This window comes from Cyprinus carpio, chromosome A7 (assembly GCF_018340385.1).
Source record: "Cyprinus carpio isolate SPL01 chromosome A7, ASM1834038v1, whole genome shotgun sequence".
NCBI classification, from domain to species: domain Eukaryota; kingdom Metazoa; phylum Chordata; class Actinopteri; order Cypriniformes; family Cyprinidae; genus Cyprinus; species Cyprinus carpio.
In genome coordinates this window covers 37697243-37718820 of record NC_056578.1, presented here as the reverse complement: position 1 = coordinate 37718820, position 21578 = coordinate 37697243, and the positions used below count along the sequence as shown (strand labels likewise).

General features: G+C 35.6%; 1 protein-coding gene across 1 annotated transcript in view; it reads left to right on the top strand.

Annotated features, from left to right (window-relative positions):
- Positions 1-18796, top strand: part of LOC109095025 (polypeptide N-acetylgalactosaminyltransferase 18-like) — a 101310-nt gene extending 82514 nt beyond the window's left edge. The window contains exons 10-11 of the mRNA XM_042761058.1: positions 7686-7850; positions 18148-18796. Of these exons, the coding sequence (XP_042616992.1) occupies positions 7686-7850; positions 18148-18294 (312 nt within the window). The 3' untranslated portion in view covers positions 18295-18796. The remainder of the gene's footprint in view (positions 1-7685; positions 7851-18147) is intronic.
- Positions 18797-21578: the final 2782 nt, after the last annotated feature.

Here is a 21578-nt window from a genome sequence, read left to right as displayed (position 1 = left end):
TTGATCTTCAAAATTAACTGAATATTATGGTCAAATTAATAAAAGATAAGTGAGATGATGTAATATTTAGAGAGAAAGGAAACTGAACGATTTCAGGTGTGACATGGAAGGATCTGTAGTGCTCTCATATCCTCAGAGAGAGTCAAAGAGCAGCTCTAGAGCTGATGAAGCCACTCAAGATGGTAAAGGGCAAGAAAAGGGTGAACAATAAGTCATAGAAGGTGCTGCAACACCTGATCCAGCAGAGAAGGGGCTGAATAAGACAGGAAAGAGGTTATGGAAGCATGATGATTCCCAGAACACAACGAGCACAAAAGAAAGATTAAAATTCACAGGTGAGAAATGAGTTTTTCAATGCTGATGAATTGTTAGGCTCACAAATCACCAGGGAATTTTCAGCAGATGTACTGTAGTTTAGAACAGCTGAGGTGTTTTCAACAGCTAACTAAAAGGAAAGAGAAACATTTTGTTTGCTGTTTTCTTCTGGTTTGATCATTTTTATTAATTCTGATTTCTGTTGAAACAGGAAAAATAATCTAGCTAATCCAGATAAACAGTTACGTGCCAAGACAACAGATGATTATGGATCACAAAAATAGCAATCTGATTTAGTGTCTGTGCCCTCAGAAACGAAAAATCGCAAATGAGATATCTTTAGTATCTGAACTGTTTCTCTAAGACAGCAATGCGATTAAATAGAGAGCAAATGGATCTTTTTCTTCTTGGATATTTTAGAAATATCTGAGATGAAAGGAGAAATAACGGAGAACTCCAAAATCTCTTGAGCTGTAATGGAGCAACCTCAGCAATGAAAATGTTCTTCTTGTTGGTTAATACTTTATGTTGTATGTACTATGAGTATTAAAACCTCATCCATGAATGAAGTAGTGAAACTGCATGTTGGCTTTATTTGAGAAACAGACAGTACACGGTCAGACACAAAAGAGCGGCAGAAAGAGTGGGCTTGATGATAGTCATAAGTGTTTTTGTGCAGGGGTGGCTGTTTTTCCAGAGCTTTCTGCCAATATCTTTGAGACTCTGTGGGTAGACAGAGGAGGCCTAAATTTCACAGGAAAATATGGAAATAACAATGGTGTTTATTAATGTCTGAGTGACAGCATAACAGAAATTTCCCCTGTTTTTTTTTTTTTTTATGCTTGGTGGTGATGTTAACTGTACATAAAGTGTTATTGAAAACCATATCACCACAATCCGTAGCTAATCTTTAGCTGAAATTAATTTGGACGGCTTTGTATGTTGGCAGTTCACAAGCATACACTCCAAAAAAATGCATAAATATGTAAGCCTAAATTTAGAATTCATGTATTTAAATATAAAACTTCCATTCATTTGGATTACAGTTTTAACACTAAACTTATATCATAAATAAATGAAACTGGCAAGAAACAGTTAACATTTCTAAACTCAGAGATCATGGCAAATTGTATTATTAACTATTTGCATCTATCCAGATTTACAATTTAAATGTAAATTTTATACTCAGAAGTCACTTCTTTCATTGTGTCAGTTCTGCATTTGCATATGTTCAAAATATAACAAAACTAGAGGAAGCACGCCAAATTTTTATTAGTCTATAAAAAAAATCTAATTAGAATTCTGAATTGCTGACAGAACATTGTATAGGATGAATAATAGCATATTACACTTTGTTGATGTGTGGAATATGCAATAATTTGTGTGGTACAGTAGGTTGATGATTTTAAGCAATAATAATCTTTTTTTTTCTTTTTCTGTTCTGCTCCTGTCACATCGAAATTGGCTTTGTCTTTCCTATCACAAAGCCCCTATTGAATTTTTAATCAGGACTCATCTCATGGCAGTGCTTTTAAGGGGGATTTCACAAAAATGTGTTCACATCAGCATATTACATTTAAAGGATACAAAATAAAATAGCTAAATTTACTTTTGATGCTAATGACAGAGATATGATGGCCCTTCAGCAACAACAACTTATTTCCATTTCTAACATCTCAATGCTCAATGTTCAATGATTCTGTTCAAAGGTGTTACTTTCCTAACATTTGAAGCGTGTGTAACATGCAGTGCAGGCAGGCTTGTTTTTTCCTTCCAAACGGCAGGGATGTTTTTTTTTTTTTTTGACAGTAGAGCTCATACAAAAATAGGAAGTTCTTGGCAAACGTCTCAAACCTGTGCACACATGAACACACTACTGAACATGTAAAATATGGCAAGACAGAGCTGTTCCCAAGGAAATTAGTTCAAACCCGTCGCTCCCTCCATTCTGAGAATAGCGCACTGTTCAGGAAAGATTTGTGAAACAGCAGTGCTAGGTGACAGCTAATGCAACCTGCTGTCATTTTTAAAGCAGACATTTGTTTGACAATTAACTGAAATAATAACTGATATTCTGAATATGGCTTCTATTATTAGTTGGGTGTGAAATATGTAAACCATTGCATTTTGTTCTACTCCCGCTGACTCAAAATGTTGTATCAGTGTTTGTTTGTTTTGTTTTGTTTTTTGAGGGAGAAATTGAGTACATAAAAGCAATGGCTAGAGGTATTTATCTTTGCCTACACTCTTAAAGGCATGGTTCAGGTTCTTTTTTTTATTTTATTTTTTTCTAGGCTTGATTGTGTTTATGGGGTGCAGTCTAACATGTGTTAATGCTAAAAAGCCTCATTATATTTCACATAATTTACCTTTATTCCACACCGCTCTGTCCCTTCTCTGAGAAACGTGCTGATCATTTCTTGCTTTTATGAAGCCCCTTCCTCAGAAATAGGTGATGGGCTCTGATTGGTTTGCTAGCCCAGTGCTAACCTGCCTCCAATGCATGTCTAAACATCCCTCGCCTCACCTCAGGGTGCTCCGGTTGTATTGTAAACACAGCATCGTCAATATCTCTTATCAGTTTGATCCTGATTGAGAAGCAGAGGATATTATTGATGAGGATTGTGCAGAACCTGTGCAAGCATGACTTTTAATGGTAGGCCTATGTTTTTTGTCTGTTGTTTTTGTCTCATACTTTTAGATACATTGTTACTTGTAAATGCTATTGCTTATGTTAGCTTTTAATATAAGGTTTTATGCTGATTAAAGCTTATGGCAACTGCACACGCGTCCATGTTTAACGCTTCTCATAGCTACAGTATGTAAAAATAAGTGTATAATTGGAAGAGTTCATTGTTGGAGCTGAGCTGAATGAGAGAGAGCCAGAGAGACAGAGAGAGAGAGAGATACAGAGTGTTTACAGAGCAGGGGGACACAAGGAACAGTAAAAAAAACATGCCTTATAAAAAACATTTATAATGAAACTTGTGAATTCATTAGAATCTTTAGAAGACAGAATTGCGATTAATATATGAATAGATTTTTACATTAACCTCTAGTTTTCTCTTCCTCTTTTCTAAAGCAGCGTAGCATGGCCTCGCCCCCTTTGCTGCCCTTTCCCGAGGGTGGGGTTTATCTTTGTTTGTTACGTCATGAACCTGGGAAGTAACTTGTTGTAGTCCTTACCAGCCGTTTTTGTAGACATTAAACTGCCAGAATTTTAAAAGATGATATCACTGTTTGTATTGAACTTTCAGCTTCATAACTTTGCAGATATTGTTTATGTTCAAACAGCAACATTACACACAAACTAACATTAAAAAAATGAAAACATAGTCAACCACCCCTTTAAAAATACAAGTTATTTTTTGGCATTGATGGTTCCATGAAGAATCTTTAATATCCATGGAACATTTCCATTGCACAAAAGGTTCTTTACAGTGGAAAAAAAGTTCTTTAGTTTATTAAAATAGTCCTTTAAGAATAAAAAATCTAATTCTGTTAAGAAGTCTTTTAACAAGTCTGAACAGTATTCTAGGTGGTGTTTATTTATTTATTTTTTTTTATTTTATTTTTTTTGTTTTGTTTGTTTTTCACTCACATTCATATTAGGACACCTAAGACCTCGTCGAGTCATTGAGTAATGAGAACAAGATCCAGACAAATGCCGGTTTTATGTGATCATATGAGGTCTCAAGACCAAGACCACAAGATCAAGACACCAAATCTGTCATGCTATAATATTCTGTGACAACTGTATTTGATCATAATGGCAACGAACATCAATTTACCACACAAATAAGTATAACATTGAATGTCAAAATTAATAATTGCAATTACAAAACCAAAGGAAAGAGTCATCAATTATGATCTTCACTACAATAATGCACCACTTACATCTGAAATGATGGATTGAGAATGTGAGTCATCATTAGGACGTGAGGTGGTCAGCGTGGTTTCTCTTTGAGGTGCAGTTCTATTAACAGTTCCAACCAGCATGATAATTTCAGTGAAATTGCAATGGCTTACTGTCCTTGTTTTTTCTCTGAATGTTGTAGATGATGGCAGGGTTTTTACAGAAATGGCTGTCCTTTTCATTAAAGGGTTAGTTCACCCAAAAATAAAAATTAGGCCATAATTGACTCACCCTCAAGGCATCCTAGGTGTATATGACTTTCTTCTTTCAGACGAATCCAGTCAGAGTTATATTAAAAATTTTCTTTGATCCTTCAAGCTGTTTAATGCCACTCAGTGTGTGTTGCAGTGCTTCAGTCCAAAAGAAGTTAAATAAAAAGCACCCATTCTTAATAAAAAGTGTCTCACACGGCTCCAGGGGATGAACAAAGGCCTCCTGAAGCAAATCGATGCATTTTTGTAAGAAAAATATCCATATTTGAAACGTAATAATCAATTTAATCTAGCTTTCGCTCACTGTTATACACGGAAGCAGTTCCGGGTGGATGACGTATGAGGTTCGGCGACCTTTTTTTTCCATTATGACCAGGTTTATTTTAAATCAGCACCATACCATTAACCTATTTTCTTTATATTTAATTATTTTTTACTTTTATACGTGTAGAATAATGTGTAGTACCGGCCTGGGACTAGTCTAAAAGCCTGAAGTCTTGTTCTCAACCCAAATGTCATCAAGAGAAAGAGTTTTATGTTACAACACTTTGGTGATATTATCTTTTGAAACTAAATCTTGCCAGAGGACTCTCTGAACTTTAAACAAGAGAAAATCCTTTAGGAGGGAAACACACCTGCCTTTCAATCTGCTGCTCAGTTCTCTACAAACTTAAGGAGCAACAAATGGAGCGCTCCACACTTTTCTACTGCGTTTTCGCTTCAGAGCTTCCATTATAATGACACATTTGAAGAATTCATTCATGGGTGAATACTTTTTTATGCATGAGACAGCAAGCAATGTTAAGTTTGTGACTTAAGCAGCGATTTTCCTCGGCCAGAATGGCTCTGGAGAGACTAGCCTGACATGCCTGCCAGGTGTTCTTCAGCCCCTTGGCTGCTCCCCTTATGCTCAGCTTCTCTCTACACACGTCCAGTCACACAGAAACATGCACTACACACACTAACGGCTTCCAAGTTTCTTAATCCTACATGTCATTGAAGGTTTGAGCTCCTGCAGGCCATCTGGAGTGAGTGCCGGTGATTTTTCAGACAGATGCCACTGGTGTTTCTGGCTCACACATTGACACCCCTTCCATCACAGGAAATTACATCAACAACACAATTAGCAGTGCTTCCTTTTGAATCTTTGACATGTTTGGCACGCCCTCAGTGACACAATAGTCATTTCCTGTCACATCAAATCCTGCAACCATCCCATTAGTTCAAATTTCATAGCACCTTTAAATTGAAATACCCAGTGACTGGCACTAAATGGTGAGATAAATTTTCTCAGAATCTGTTAAATGCGACTGTGGCAATGTTTTGTTTGTATCTATCATAGCAAATTGATACGGTGAATGGTGCTTCTACACTAAACCCTAACTTAAATATAAACAACAATACATGTGAGATAAAAACAAGTTTGTTGAAGCAGCCATGCCATTTTAGCTTCCTTTTACGATTCTTTGAGCTCTTTTGTTGAGTGTCGTGACTCGTGTTTCACTGGACTCACGCCCCAAGTGCTCTACATCACACGTGCAGTACTGTACCAGGTGCGCTACCGAGCAAGTTTACTACTACAGAAGAGTCAAACATATACAGCTGGTTATGTGATACAAACATCAAAATATATTAGTTTACAAATCATGCACTAACATAGTAACATAACATAGTATTGTGCAAGGAATGAGGCAAAAGTATTTATTTATTTACTATTTGCCCCATTATCATTTGTGTTAAAAGTTGTTGCTGTTTTACTGCCTTCACTGTTCATTTTGACTAAAAACCACAAGGGAATGTATGTATAGTTATGCTTCAGCCAAAATGAACACTAGATGCAGTAAAACAGTTTTGCAAAAATGAAGGCAGTTACAAATTTCCAAGTTGCAAAAATAGCTTAATTCATAGGGTCAGACAGATGGTGGAAGATGGTCATAAAAAAAAATCATATCATGACTTTTGTGCTGCATAGAACTGGACTAACATTTTAAGTGGACCATATGGAAAAAATACACTGATAAATATGTATGATATGACCGCATCAATACAATGCTTATAAAGGTGTGTTTTTCTCTGCAAAAGTATAGGCACGTTTGGTACACATTGGGTTTTGGGAAGTCGTGGCCTAGTGGTTAGAGAGTTTGACTCCTAACCCTAAGGTTGTGGGTTTGAGTCTCGGGCAGGGAATACCACGACTGAGGTTCTCTTGAGCAAGGCACGAACCCCCAACTGCTCGCTGGGTGCCGCAGCATAAATTGCTGCCCGATGCTCGGGTGTGTGTGTTCACTGCTTTGGATGAGTTAAATGAAGAGCACGAATTCTGAGTATGGCCCACCATACTTGGTTGTATGTCACGTCACTTTCACTTTTCACTTTTTAGAGGCTAAATGTGACCATCTTTTCTGAAGTGTTAAGGCACTGAGATTCGGTATGAGTGTGTGTAATGCGGAATGCTAGCCCTCACTTGTATACCATGAATAATACATTGCTTAGTCAACAAAGAAAATTATACTAGTATGTCAAATAAAAATAAAAAATAAATTAAAAAAAGCTGTCACTTGGAGAGTGGAATAGGTTTATTAGCATATCCCCAAACTTTATTCAATAATAATTAATTATATTTAGAGCATCCACATATGAAACATCAAAATGCTAACATATCAAATAAATGCTTTGTAAATTGTGTGTGAAGTGAGAAAATGTGAATTACTAAAATGCTGTGTACAAATATTAAAGAACAAAAAAGAGAAAATCTTAAAGTAAATAAAGAATGACTCAGACGTGACTCATATGCAAGGTGTATTTTTAATAATAGTTTGGGAAAATAATAAGTTAATATTTTATAATTTGTTATAATAGTTAATATTTATTCATTCATTCATTTTAATTACCCCTTACTTTAAATGAGTCGCATGGCAGAGTCATTCTTTATGTGCACTATTTTGTGTGCCGCCTTTTTTTCCTTTACTTTCCGAGTATACCAGAATTGTTCATAATATGTTTGAAAGCACTAAAATGTGCCCTCCATCTTGAGTTGATTTGAAATCTCACCTTTAGCTTTGTATTTTGATGGTCTGCTGCATGGAGATGTCTCATGACTTGAGATATAGACATCTATTGAACGATTCAATTGCCTGCCTTTGTTATCTTTCACAGTAGCTTTTAAATGTAAAGTGGCTATTTGCTGCCAGACGTTTACTCTGTAGCCTGGTTTTATTCACAAGTCTGCTCTGTCATTGCAGAATGTATACTACACCAGCACTCAGCAGTTATTCGTGGGCATCTTGAGCCCCACCATTGACGATGATGACAACAAGTGCCTGGTGGATGTGAACGGCCGGCCACGGCTCATTGAGTGCAGCTATGCTGTGGCTAAACGCATGAAGCTCCACTGGCATTTTTCTCAGGTAATACACACCTGCTGCACAGTCTGCGTTCAGGTTTCTTATTCCCAAGGTGTTGAATACTGACACTTTCATAAACTGCATTCAGTTTTTAAATCTTCATGAAGTGAATAGCTCACCCCAAAAATAAAAATTTCCTGAAAATGTACTCACCCTTTGACTATCCAAGATGCAGATGAGTTTGTTTCATCATCAAAACAGATTTGGAGAAATGTAACATTACATCAATTGCTCACCAATGGATCCTCTGCAGTGAATGGGTGCCGTCAGAATGAGAGTCCAAACAGCAGATAAAAACATCACAATAATCCACAAGTATTTTGTATGACTACAGTCCATCAATTAACATCTTGTGAGGCAAAAAGCTGTGTGTTTGTAATAAACAAATTCAGCATTAAGATGCTACTTCTAGCTAAAATACGAGTTCTTTATCCATAATGTTGCCTTCTCCAAGTGAAACGATCGTCTCATCTGAATTTAGAAAATTATATATCCACAGAACAAGCACCTGTTACATGCAAAAACAGTTTAGAAGAGTTCTAAATTAATATATTGGTTGATTTTGATGTGAGCGGACAACACAGGATGGACTTTTTCAATGGAGGAAGCGTTATTATGGATTTTCTTTTTTTTTTTAGAGTTAAAAGTTAAACGTTAAAAGTTAAAGGTTTAAAGTTAAAATACCTCAAAGATGGATTTATATCTAACAAACATGCAGCTTTTACCTTTTTTAAGACATTAATTCATGGACTGGAGTGGTGTGGATTATTGTAATGTTTTTATCAGCTGTTTGAACTCTCATTCTGACGGCACCCATTCACTGCAGAGAATCCACTGGTGACCAAGAGACATAATTTAAAATTTCTCCATATCTGTTTAGATGAAGAAAACTCACCTACATCTTGAATGGCCTGAGAGTCTGTAAATTGTCAGTAAATTCTTTTTGGGTGAACTATTCCTTTAATTTCTCATAATATCCAGCTTGTTATTCCAGACTGTTAGCTATATTGTATCTGAAAAAGTAGGGGTGATATTTTGGCATATCAGTTTCTGTTTAAACCAACCAACATTAAGTTGTTATGTTTTGTCAGGGACAGGGTAGTGCCTTGAGCGTGGATTGAAGTCTAATAGTGACTGCCATGATGAAAGTTGATGTTGATGAAGTTCACGTTTTAGTCATCCAACTAAAAAAGAAAACGCTAACAAAACACAATACGTCAGTAGAGCAGAGTTCCTTGAGAAGACAAGAGATTAAAATATTAATCACTACAAACTAATTAATATTGCTGAATCCAAAAGAAAAATTAATTTTGATGCCCTTTGCGGCAGTGTAATGAAGGCATAGGTTTCCCAATGAAAACAAACCTGCATGACTCTAAAGACGCTACATTTTGACATATAGAGCTCTTTGCCCTAGTACTGTATTTGGTACATTGGGAGTGAGAACAGTTTGTAATACAAGAGAGAAGCCTGTAAATAAGTAAAATTAAATATTTGTTTTGAAGAAGTCTTTTGTGGAGGAATATTTAATCATTAGTTCTCTTCCGGACCTCTAATTAGAGCCACAAAGGTCAGATGGAGTCATACATTCCTCTGCTCCTTTCAAATGTAAAGCTCAAATGCATCATCAACTCTATTATTCCCTTAAATCCTGTGAGTTCATATAATGAAGATAAGCCATGAGTGTAATGGTGAACAGTTTTGATTTGCTCTTTGGTTGCTGGATAAGGAAATCAGCTGATTAAATAAAGCCTTAAAGTTGTGTTTTCAAAACCTCCCAAACAAAATAAGTGGCACATCAAACTAAGGGGCCCTTCTGAGATCGAGAGACAAAAGAACTTTCATATTTTATAACATGACGGGTGCTATTTTCATAACTAAGTACAATTTTTATAGTAACTGGGGCAATTTATTATGTCAAATCTTTATTAATTATGTATACAGTATACTGAAAAATGCTGCCTTTGCGCTTACTGAATAAAGGTAAGTAGCAGGGCTATTATTGTTGAAACTTAAACATTATTTAAAAAAAAAAAATGTTAATTGAAATAAAATATAAATAAATGACATGGTGGAAGTAAATAAAACCTAAAATTAAACAAAAACAAAAATTAAAATAAAAATAGTAATATTTTACCTAAAATAATAACAATATAAAATTAAAGCTACTTCAGCGTTTTTATGAAAACTATAGTGATGTTATAATACTAAAATGACACTGGTTAGAAGGCAGCAAGGTACATCCAAATATCCCAGAAAATTTCTACCAGAAAAAAAAAAGCAGTGTGGAAAATAAAGATTTGCTCCATTAACTCTAAAGCTCATTTGAATTTGTTCTATATCATTGGACATGATGTTATGGTGACTGACTGACAATATTTGATATTATATTGTATTATATATATATAAAAAAAATAATTATAACATAATTATTTTTTTTTCCCATTTCATCCAAAATAGATTTTGTCTTCTCTACTCTAGAGTTTTTCTTCTATTTTTAATCATTAATTGGATTTAATGTAGAAAAACTTTGATTTTACTTTAAATTTAAATTTTAAATTTAAAAAAGGTTTTCATTTCAGTATGTTATCCATCAGTGTGCTGTTTAAACTTAAAAAGAGCCATTGTGTTTTACAGTTTTAATATACGTTTAAAAAAAAAAACGTGTTCTTTAATAACCATATGGGGGGTAAGGGACTAGAAATAAAACAGCTGATAGATTACTTTTAATAATAGTAATTTTGTATGTGAACCTCTATTTACTGGAGTTTTTTTTGTTCTTTATAGGAAAAAGGATGATGTTATTCATTGAAATGTGTGCCGGTTACTCTCATTAATTAGTTTGTCTTATCGCTTGCCATTTGTAACTTCTTTCTCCAATTTTGAAATATCTCTGCTGCCTCGCTAACAGCCTTTTGTGTTTGTGTATGTATCTCACATTAGCTATGGCTGAAGGCAATGCTGCAGTCTAACCTCAATCTCACACTCACATGCACACATCATCACTAAAATAGACTGGATCAATATTAAATTCCCATGTTGGTTCACTTATGTAAGAGAACAAGGCCATTCTTATAACAGCCAGTTGACCAATTCTTTATAGTGAATTGATGAGAATGTGAGAGATCCTTCATGTCGACATCAGCAAATGATGCACAACAGTTCAAGTTATGGACTGATTTTGAGTTGCCCTTCGTATTTGCCCTATTCCTACAGCTGGATGCACACCGCCATGTTAGATTCCCCATGCTTGAATGAATCACTTTAAAGACTTTGGAAACCTGTAACCTTTAACACACTTGTTATGCATCATTATGAGTGGAACATTTGTGCCCTAGGCAGCTTTAGCAGACATACTAAGACAAGTACCACATGTGCATGTCAAATAAGGGTGAAATTAGGAAATTACTCTTTTCAGAGAACAAACAATGAGCAAGAAACAATACAAACTTCACCTTGTTTTGTTCTGATTTCATTAGCTTCAAAGAAAAACCTTGGCAAGAATGTTTCTTTACATGTCATTGAAGCTGTTTTTGTTCTCTCTGTATTTGTCAAGAAAAAAAAAATGTGTGAGCTTAATTTTTAAAAACAATGAAGTAACCTTCGGATGTTGAAATAAGCCTCAGAAATAACCCTTAATGATGGAACAATTTTCAGTTCCTCAATAAGTTTGATTATTCAAGCTCAAAGTTGAGCATAATTCTTTAAAAACAATGACTTTCAAAAATTTCAGCTGCTTAACGACTGTCAGCAGTGTCAATAAAATGACAGCGAACGACTTTACTTATCACGGTTCGAGGCTTCTTGCCAAGTTTTATGAATTATTCTGAGTCTTGCACATTTTTAATCAAAAGTATGGGGACTTTAAAGACTGTCATGTCAGAAGAAAGCATCATGAGTTACACTAAAATTGCATGCCAGGGTTTTTGTCTGGTTTTATCTTTGACTTACAGGTGTTCATTGTATTTTAAAACAATAATATCAATGGACAAATGTAAGAAAGTAAGAATAATTTTGATCTTGAAAGGAAGAACTGGGAAAGAGAAAACCACATCAGTACTTCAAAAAGACACTGAATTTAGTACTTAAAAGCACTTATTTGATTAATTCTTATTCATATTTATTTTCCAAATATCACAATTAAATATTGCTATACACTCAGATTAAGACGGATGGTCCGGTTTTCCTTAATAATATAGAAATAGTTGCTACGAAAAGACAACATAACGTTTCTTTAGAGCTTTTAGATGCTGTAATGGAATAATATGATTAATAATATATCCCCTTTCAATTATATTCCACATAAAATCTCAGCCAACAGCTTATCAAGGATTTTTGGTGGTGGAGGTCATAGTGGAGGAATAACAACTCACATTTTGGTCTGTTTCTCATACTAGATTATCATATGAATTCAGAAGACATGGAATATAGTGCATAAGTCACATGGACTTCTTTGATTTTGTCCGTCTAGAGCTCGACAGCCTTCCTGGCTGTGAGTCCTGTTGATTTTGATGACAACAAAGTAGAACTGGGCTATAAACAATATCATATCAAGACTTTGATAGAATTTAAATTGACATAGGTGCTCGGTTAGAACAACCGATACATAGCTCAGCCCATATATCTGGCCGAGCAGTACGTATTAGAGGTCGACCGATATATCGGTCGGCCGATATATCGGGCCGATATTTGTCATTTTTTAACATATCGGCATCGGCCGATATCCGTGTTTAGTAGCGCCGATTTAAATTCAGGCACGTCGGCGGGCAGCCCGTGTTATTAGTGCGGTGGAAAGTGCTGCTGCCGCATGTGAAGGACCCCAAGCCAAAACTTTTGGAAGATTCAACAACAGTCCTGGGAGATAAAGGTAGTCAGAGAATTTCACTCTGTAAATGAGGTGGAGTAGGTGGCAGCTCTCACAAACACTGCAGCGTAATTGAGGGCTCCGTTACTCCGCCCGCTCACAGACAGCACCGTGCTCGGAGAGACAGCTGTCCTGGAGCAGCACAGAACGGTGAATGACATTTGTTTCGGAAGCATGGTTTGATGCAGACAATAGCCAGGTTTCCATCCAACTCATTTGCATTTAGGGATGTCAATATTTGATCATTTCCATGATCGATCGTCGTTTAAATTAACAATCAACGAATAAGCTTAATGCTGCAAAATGCGTCTGCAGCTGTATTATTATGTGCAAAAGCCACTCGGAAAAAAAGCTCACCCGAATTAAAGGGGTTTTAGTCTGAATAAAATGCTAGTAGCGGGACTGTAAAATGAATATGTGATTATGATCATTTGATAAAATGAAGAGAGTGCGCTGTACATTTGAGATCATTTTACTTAGCTGACTGTTTCTCGTCAAGGAGACCGCTGAACGCGCCTCTTTAAATGGTTTCGTGGTGCTCGTTGTTGTATTTTAAAACGCAATTGCAATGTTTTCAAATGACACTATAGTATTAAAAATAAAATGATCCCAAACGTAACTGTGGCGCTTGTGGCTGTGCTGCGCAGTCAGTGAACCGCTTTTTTCACATTAAACATTTTATGCGAGTATTAATGACCAGTACTTTATTTGATCCTGTTCTGCAAAATGTTCGATTTTGAATTTTTGCATTCCGGTAGGCCTATTTGTTTTAAAAAATCCTGCATCTACAGTGCATTATATCGTGACAGTGGGTGTGTGCATGCAGACGAGGACGAGCTCGCGCGGGTTTGGCTAGATGTATTTGGAGGTTGTTGCTCACGTCTCGTTCTGCACATATCCAGATGTTTCCATATTCGCAATGTATCTGAATGTTAAACTATAATATTTTTAATTTTTTTTAATGTAAACTAGACGGAAAAGATCATCCTCTTCACATGAGCAAAAACGTCCTTTGCATAATAGCAGAGTGGACCGGTATACTACGGTCTATTTAAACTGTCCAGTGTAACCTTTTATATGTTTGGTTGACTGTACTTAATCTTAATAATGAACAGACTGCGATGTAAGTTTGAAGTTAGAATGCACCTTTATGATGTTCTGTGTCATTTATACCAAACAAACATGTTGCTGGTTGCTAGTGTGTTTGCAGCACTACTATTATTTATTTTTTATATATATTATTTTTTATATTTTTCAGTTTAATTGATTTTTATTTATAAAATTTAATTTCTTTTTATTTAAATGTATATTTAAGTTTACATTTATGACAAACTTGAAAAATTCTGCTTGATAAATGCTCTAAAACTTTTATGTAAATGATTGACTTTTATATATTATATATATATATATAACCTGTATATATATATATATATATATATATATATATATATATATATATATATATATATATATACACATATATTACCTGTTTTTTATATATTTAATACTTGGTCAGTGTATTGATTTGTTTGGTTAACTTTAGATAATTTTTTTTTTTATTTGTAATACCGTGCAGTGCACAAAATTAAGATTCGAGAGATGGTTCAAGTCAGTGCTCAATAAATGATGATAAGTTTAGAAATGTTGTGCATCCACTTATTATTAGTGTGACATTTTAGCATGCAAATGAGGGGGAAAACTTCAAGATATCAGCCCTAAAAATCGGCAGCACATATCGCCCATCGGCTGACCCTGAGCTCTAAACATCGGCATCGGCATTGGCTATAGAAAAACCCATATCGGTCGATCTCTAGTACGGATGTAGTGAGTGGAGCGCAGAACTTCTGATATGTGCAGCATGATTGCGTGAACATTTCTGAGTGGCAAAAGTGATAGATCTGTAAAGCAATATATTGTTAGAGGGCCGTGTGTGTTACCACATCCCAAACGACTCAAAATAATAAACCACAAAGTTAACAAAACAATGCACTCCACTGTGCTGAGCAAGAGCGCTTCTCTGCTGCCTTCAGGCGCTATTGGAAACTTCCTATTTCCCACTTATGAAGTCGTGAGCGTTTCATTTAAGCGCTGCACTGCTGCAGTCTTAGGCCCACCCCAAATGCTTTCATTGGTTGAGACACGTGATGACACTCATCCCAAGCCAGTGCTGATCAACATCCCACCCCTCCTGTGACCCATGGTTTGTCTCTATGTGTTTTCAGAGCCAGTGAACAATGGACTTTCAGAATAATAAAAAACTGCATTAACGTGCGATAAAATAATTATCGGCGTTAATCACTTAATGTGTTAACGCGAAAATAACTTGACCCGGCCCTAATATAAAGTGATAACATTGTTCACCCAGCCCTACAAGAAAGTGTCATTTCTGTTGTTCATACAAAAAATAAAAATAAAATAAATAAATGAATAAAAACCTTAAAGATTACTTGAAAAATTACTTGAAATAAACAACTTTTGTCATTTCCATAAAAAACTATATAGACATTTCTTTAAATAAATAAATACGTAAATAGATAAAATTTATTTAACAATGATGCTAAAATAACACTGGTTGGAGCGTCACAGAGTCACAGTGTTTACATTCTTCTAGGAAGTCAACACTAGGAAGCTTCTAGAAGCACAGACACTATTGACCTGTTAAACTGTAATGCTTGTATCTGTATGTCCTGTTGTTCTCATAAACTTAGAGGTAACAGAGTGCACATGATAGGCTTTAGATAACACCCTCCATAAGGAAACTGTTAGAGACTGATCTGAAGACCTCCTGACCACCGCTGTGTGGGACTCCTCGAACACCTCTCAAAGAGCGAGAGGGAGTCTGCAGTACTGAGACCAAATAAACCCGGGTCTTTAGGCCACAGGCGTTCTCTTCTGTGAAAAGCGAGCTAAAATGAATGCTGGCAGTGAAAAACTCGGCCATCCTATCTCAGTCCTGCACTCCCATCCTCCCCGGCTCAAGATCAGTGCGGATGCTTCCCTCTAGCTCTTAGCCTGCTCTATCATGTCTAAGCCTGCAGTGCTGCTGTTCCCTCACAGATACACCAGCTGTGACTCTATCAAGCTCTTTCAGAAGAGAAGATGAAAGATGAAGATGAATTTGATGTGCCTGATGTCTTTAAAGTGTTGAATGTTTTGACACAAACTGTCCACCTCCTCATGTTATTCTCTTTATGGGCCTCACAAAATCTTTGAAGATTATGATTGTGTGGCATTTCATCCCATAATAATAATAATAATAATAATAATAATAATAATAATAATAATAGGCATTTAATTTTAGAAATATAATTATAGGTATTTGTATGTAAAGTAGTAGCACAAATACATTTTAGTATGATGACGTGGATACTGAAATTTACATAATTAAAGTACCATTGTCGACAGCTTTTAAAAATCATATTACTAATTTACAATTTTAGAGATGTGACAATGTTATAAATGTCTAGTTCATAAAATATTGAATTGGTGGAATTTATATGCTGATTTTATTGATTTATTCAAAGACAAATATGTTCAGTGTGATCACATTTATTCAAATCCAAAATCAAATTCAAATCATGTGTTGCATTCGTTTAAACATTCAAATTGTCCACTTCAGTCGTTACAGCACGTTTGAGGTCAAAGACATCAAATGCATTGGCTCTTGCATGTCTTGTGACCAACTGTGAAATGCCAGCTTTTGACACTGTGGCATTTCAATCTTTTTCAATGTGATGACCTTGATGGAGAGATCTGGGGATAGTTTTCAGCAAATTACAGTTTTAATTTCACTTTAAAATCTGTAATTAAACTCATTGCCACTATACATTTGTCTGTTTTTGTGTAGCTGAAAAGTGGTTAGGTAGGCTTGAGGTTAAGGGCTCAAAAATATAATACATGGCCGTAAAACCTGCCTATAGAAATACGCTTATACTATAAAGAATTTGTAAAGATTTATAAAGATCCATAAATACTTTTACCTTCTAAAGGAATAGTTTATCCAAAAATGAAAATATGCTGAACATTTACTCACCCTCAGGCCATCTAAGATATATATGTTTGTTTGATCATCAGAACAGATTTGGAGAAATTGAGCATCACTTGCTCACCAGTGGATCCTCTGCAGTGAATGGGTGCCGTTAGAATGAGAGTGCAAACAGTTGATAAAAACATCACAATAATTCACAAGTAATCCACAACTCCACTAAAGCAAAAAACTTTGTGTTTGTAAGAAATTCATCAAGATATTTTTAGCTATTGCTTCTGGTGTAAAATATGAGTCCTCTATTCATAATATTGCTTTCTCCAGTGAAAAAGTCGTCTTGTCTGAAATCAGGAGAGAAATATGGACATATCAAACACTGTTTACAAGTAAGGGGGCATTTACACAACACTGTTTTCCACAAATATACTTTTTTTATGTATTTTGGCTTTCATTTACATGACAGCGGCATGGGGGCGTGAAAAAGCTAACTTTTGAAAATGGGTTTCAAAGTGCAAGTTTCAGAAAATGATACCATTATGGTGTCAGTGTAAACTGCAAATGCATGAATTTGTGAAAAGACATAAACAGGTATGTGAAAAATAATACAGTGTTTCTTTACAAACTGACATCCACAACAAATCACCTTCAATCAATAACACACATGCTCTTGTTGTTTGCACGGACCCAGGGAACAGTGATCGTTTTGACAACATTGTCATCTGTATTTGAAACTTTTCAAAAACACAAAGTAAAAACTTTTGCAGTTTTTAGTACATTGTTTTTGTGTAAACATAACCTGAAACCAGTCCAAACCAGCTCTAAACAAATATATTGGTGGACATTAGGGATTATGGTCTGGTATTTTACCCAGAAGCAATGGATTGAAAATGTGTTATTTTAACTATATATATTTGTTTCTTACAAACAAACAGATTTTTGCATCACAAGATGTTAATTGATGTATTGGAGTGGTGTGGATTAATTGTGGAATATTATGATACTTTATCAGCTATTTGGACTCTCATTCTGACGGCACCCATTCACTGCAGAGGATCCATTGGTGAGCAAGTGATGTAATGCTAAATTTCTCCAAATCTGTTCTGAAAAAGAAACAAACTCCTCTACATCTTGAATGGCCTGAGGATGTGTACATTTTTAGCAATTTTTTCTTTCTGGGTGAACTATTCCTTTAAGTTCTATATTTCAGTGTCTATCCAAAATGTATGTAAGTATATGTTATGTATGAATAACTACATTTTCTCTCACAGATCAGGCTGTGATGCCAGATGAGATTTTTCTGAACATGAAGTGTGAAAGGTTATCCACACTGAAAGGGAATTTTGTGGGAAGATGGATGAAACCCTGACAGCTCAAACTACACAGGAACATGCCTGGGCACAGTCTGGGGAATCTGTAATGAAATATATCTATTTTCTTTCTCCTTTCTTCAGGGAGGCCCCATTCAGAATACAAAGTCAAAGCGATGCCTTGAACTCGTGGAGAACAATGACAATGAGTTTGGATATCAGCTTATGCTCCAAAAATGCACTGGCCAGAACTGGATCATCACCAATATGTTGCCTGGTAGCACCTTATGATGTTACTGTCAAGACTGAAGAATAGGTGGATCTGGGTGGACTGCAATGATGAATGATGACAAGCTCAAGCACCTGGATGTCTCTGACTTTGACATCATATGATAAATGTTAAACATTTTTCCTAGCTACTATACTTGTGCATACTGATAAGCCACATTTGGCAGATATTGCATTGTGTATTTATAAGGTTCTACACTGTACTGAGATTTATTTTGTGCAAGGTATATTGGTTTTGTCTTGACTTGAAGGTTGTACCTGCTCCAATGCACACATTGAAGCCATAACTGCTACTATGTAGCAAAGCTTTGGCAATGTTCTTGCTGTATTTCTTTCTAGTGTCTCAGGTTTGTGGGTTGAGATTATTTTGAAATAACTCTGTACATTTTTGGGACATGCCAATATGGTGGAACATATCTAGATTCAATCAACTGTTTTCTATCTACATGTATAGTAAATATTCTCAGTATTTATAATTAATGGCAGTAAAAAGAACAAAAAATAAGACAATTTGTGAGTTCTGCTGATCTAAATTTTTCTACACAAGAATTTGTACCATCATTCCTGTAAAAAGAGACATAGCTGTAGTTGTTATGACAGACTGGGTAATTCCTCGCAGCATCAGTGGTGTGGTTGAACAGATGTGCTCTGGCTAGAGTACAACTTAGTGTTTGTTTCTTCAGATACATGGGATGCACTTGCTGCATTCACCAAACCATTCTGTCAAGATCACAATGTATGTAACAGTAGTGGTTCTTAACTAGTGGATCACAAGCCAAAATTAGGTTACATGTCTGTTTGGGATAGCAGAGGAAACTCTACAATAATTATAACTATCCCATGGATAACAATAGCAAAAAAATGTCTCTCAGTTTTTACAGTTGATGTCAGAGCTGTGGGCCCAATCAAATTCGGTCACAGTTTAATTTGGGGACCAGTTCTTTCTATTGTTAACTATATATTACTACAAATTTTGCCTAAACAAACTCCTAATTTGCTGCTTATTAATAGTAAGGTAGTTGTTTAGTTTAGGTATTGGGTAGGGTTAAGGGATCTAAAATACGGTCATGCAGAATAAGGCATTCATATGTGCTTTATAAGTAGTAAGAAACAGCCAATATGCTAATAATATGCATGCTAATAAACAATTAATAGTGAGAATTGGTCCCTAAACAAAGGTGTTACCTCAAATTCTATAATATTTTGGCTCAAATTTTATCTTTAATTTAGTGAACGCTGGACAATTTAGACAGATGCCAACATGGACAGGTTGCATGACATCATTGGAAAACTATATTCACAAAAAAAACTCGAGAGACAAGAGAGTAATGTGGCTCTGACTGCATTAAAAACGGATATAATCAAGGTTTGTGCCATTCACAATGTGTTTTGTGTGGTGAATGAACACGTTGAACACGTTGAAATGTTGCACTTTATATATATACCTAGCAAAACCAAGGCATGAAATCACACTGAAGTCATAGCAGTATTGTCCTCAATAAGCCAAACAATGTGAGGCCTCATTCATGGGTGTACGGCGAACAGTCCAGGACAAGTTAGATGCTGGTGTCACGGAAGAAAAAGCAATATGTGAGACAATTATAGTAATCCTTTGCTTCAGAAGCACCACTCACAATAATGAATATAACACAACAGTATTGTATTTTCAGTCACACATTAGTTTGAAGACCAATTCTCACTATTAACTACAACTTTTGTCTCAATAAACTCCTAATTTGCCACTTATTAATAGTTAGTAAGGTAGTTGTTAAGTTTAGGTATTGGGTAGGGTTAAGGGATCTACTATTGCTCATACAGAATAAGGAATTAATATGTGCTTCTATAAGTACTAATAAACAGCCAGTAAGCTATTAATATGCATGCTTATAAGCATAGTTAATAGTGAGAATTGGTCCCGAAACTAAAGTTTTACTGTATTTTCTTTCATAATTTTCCAACTGAACACACAGAATTTTAAATTATTATTCATTGAAAATCTTGCCTTCTGCTGTAGCTCTCGAATCTAATTTGCAATTTCACATATTCAGAAGTGGCACATCAGGGCCAGTCATGGTAAAACAATCAATGGCTTTGGCGCCACTGATTTCAAGCCAGGCATTATGTATTTTGATGTGCCACATCTGAATTTGAATGCAAATCCTTGTGGTGTTTATTATGGTGTTTTTGGTGCACCTGATCAATGTATGCATTGCGTGGAAAGTAGCTGCCTTAGACATTTTCCAAGGAAAAAAGAACGTTAATTGGTTTAAAATCATGTCAGATACCTTACAGAAATTTCATTTTTAGATGAATTATCCCTTTTAAAGACTCCATTGATACTGTTATTCCTTGCATGGTGGTAAACAGCTTTTCCATGTGTCAAGTTCATGTGTTCTTATTCTCAAAAGAATCGGATCCTCCCTGTAGCGGGAGTTGTGTGTATCTATAGATGTTTTCTTTAAACTCTCTTCCCCTCTCTTTCTCTGGTGTGTATCAAGGGAAGAGACGAGTGGCACTCTCTGTTCTCAGCTTGCCAGTCCTCATTAGCATCTACAGTCCTGCTGGGCCAGAGGGATGTTTGCCATTAAATATACATGTACACCCACTTCTACCACCTTCACAATGCCACAAAAGTCTGGGAAATATTTGCATTTGCAATGACCTTATGCATGTAGTTAAAATACAACTCAAAAGATTTACTACTTGCATATCAAATCATAGACAAAACCACACACGCCACTTCAAGAATGTCAGCTGATATCCATTTGTGCACCCAAAGGCGGCCTGCCAAAAAAGATTCTCTGAACAATTGTGATCTTTAATTTCATTGTAAACACTAGGCAGCAAAGCTCAAGGTCAACACGTCCCACTTATCTAATGGTTTAATAGGAGTCACTCCTATTAATCAATATTTCATTCAGACTTTCAGTTGGCAGTGTCCTGGCTCAATGTGTCGTTCTACCATCCAAAGATGATCAAAGCCAAATCCTTTTTGGGTTTCAGAAAAGCAATGACGCTACCTCAACCTACGTATGCAAAGCCGCTGTGAAGAACTGATACTTATTTTAGCACTGCATTGCAGAACTACTTCTGAAATTCTATTATATCATTGCTCAAAGCACTGAACTATGTTGAGCTCAAAGTTCAAGAAATTTCAGCTTTGACCCTGTTTGCTGATGAGCTTTTTGAGGAAAAGCCAGTGATTAACATAAACAGTGATAACAATTTATAGGATGTATCATGATCAAACTGGTTGTTGATAGATAGAAAAAAAAAAAAAAAAAAAA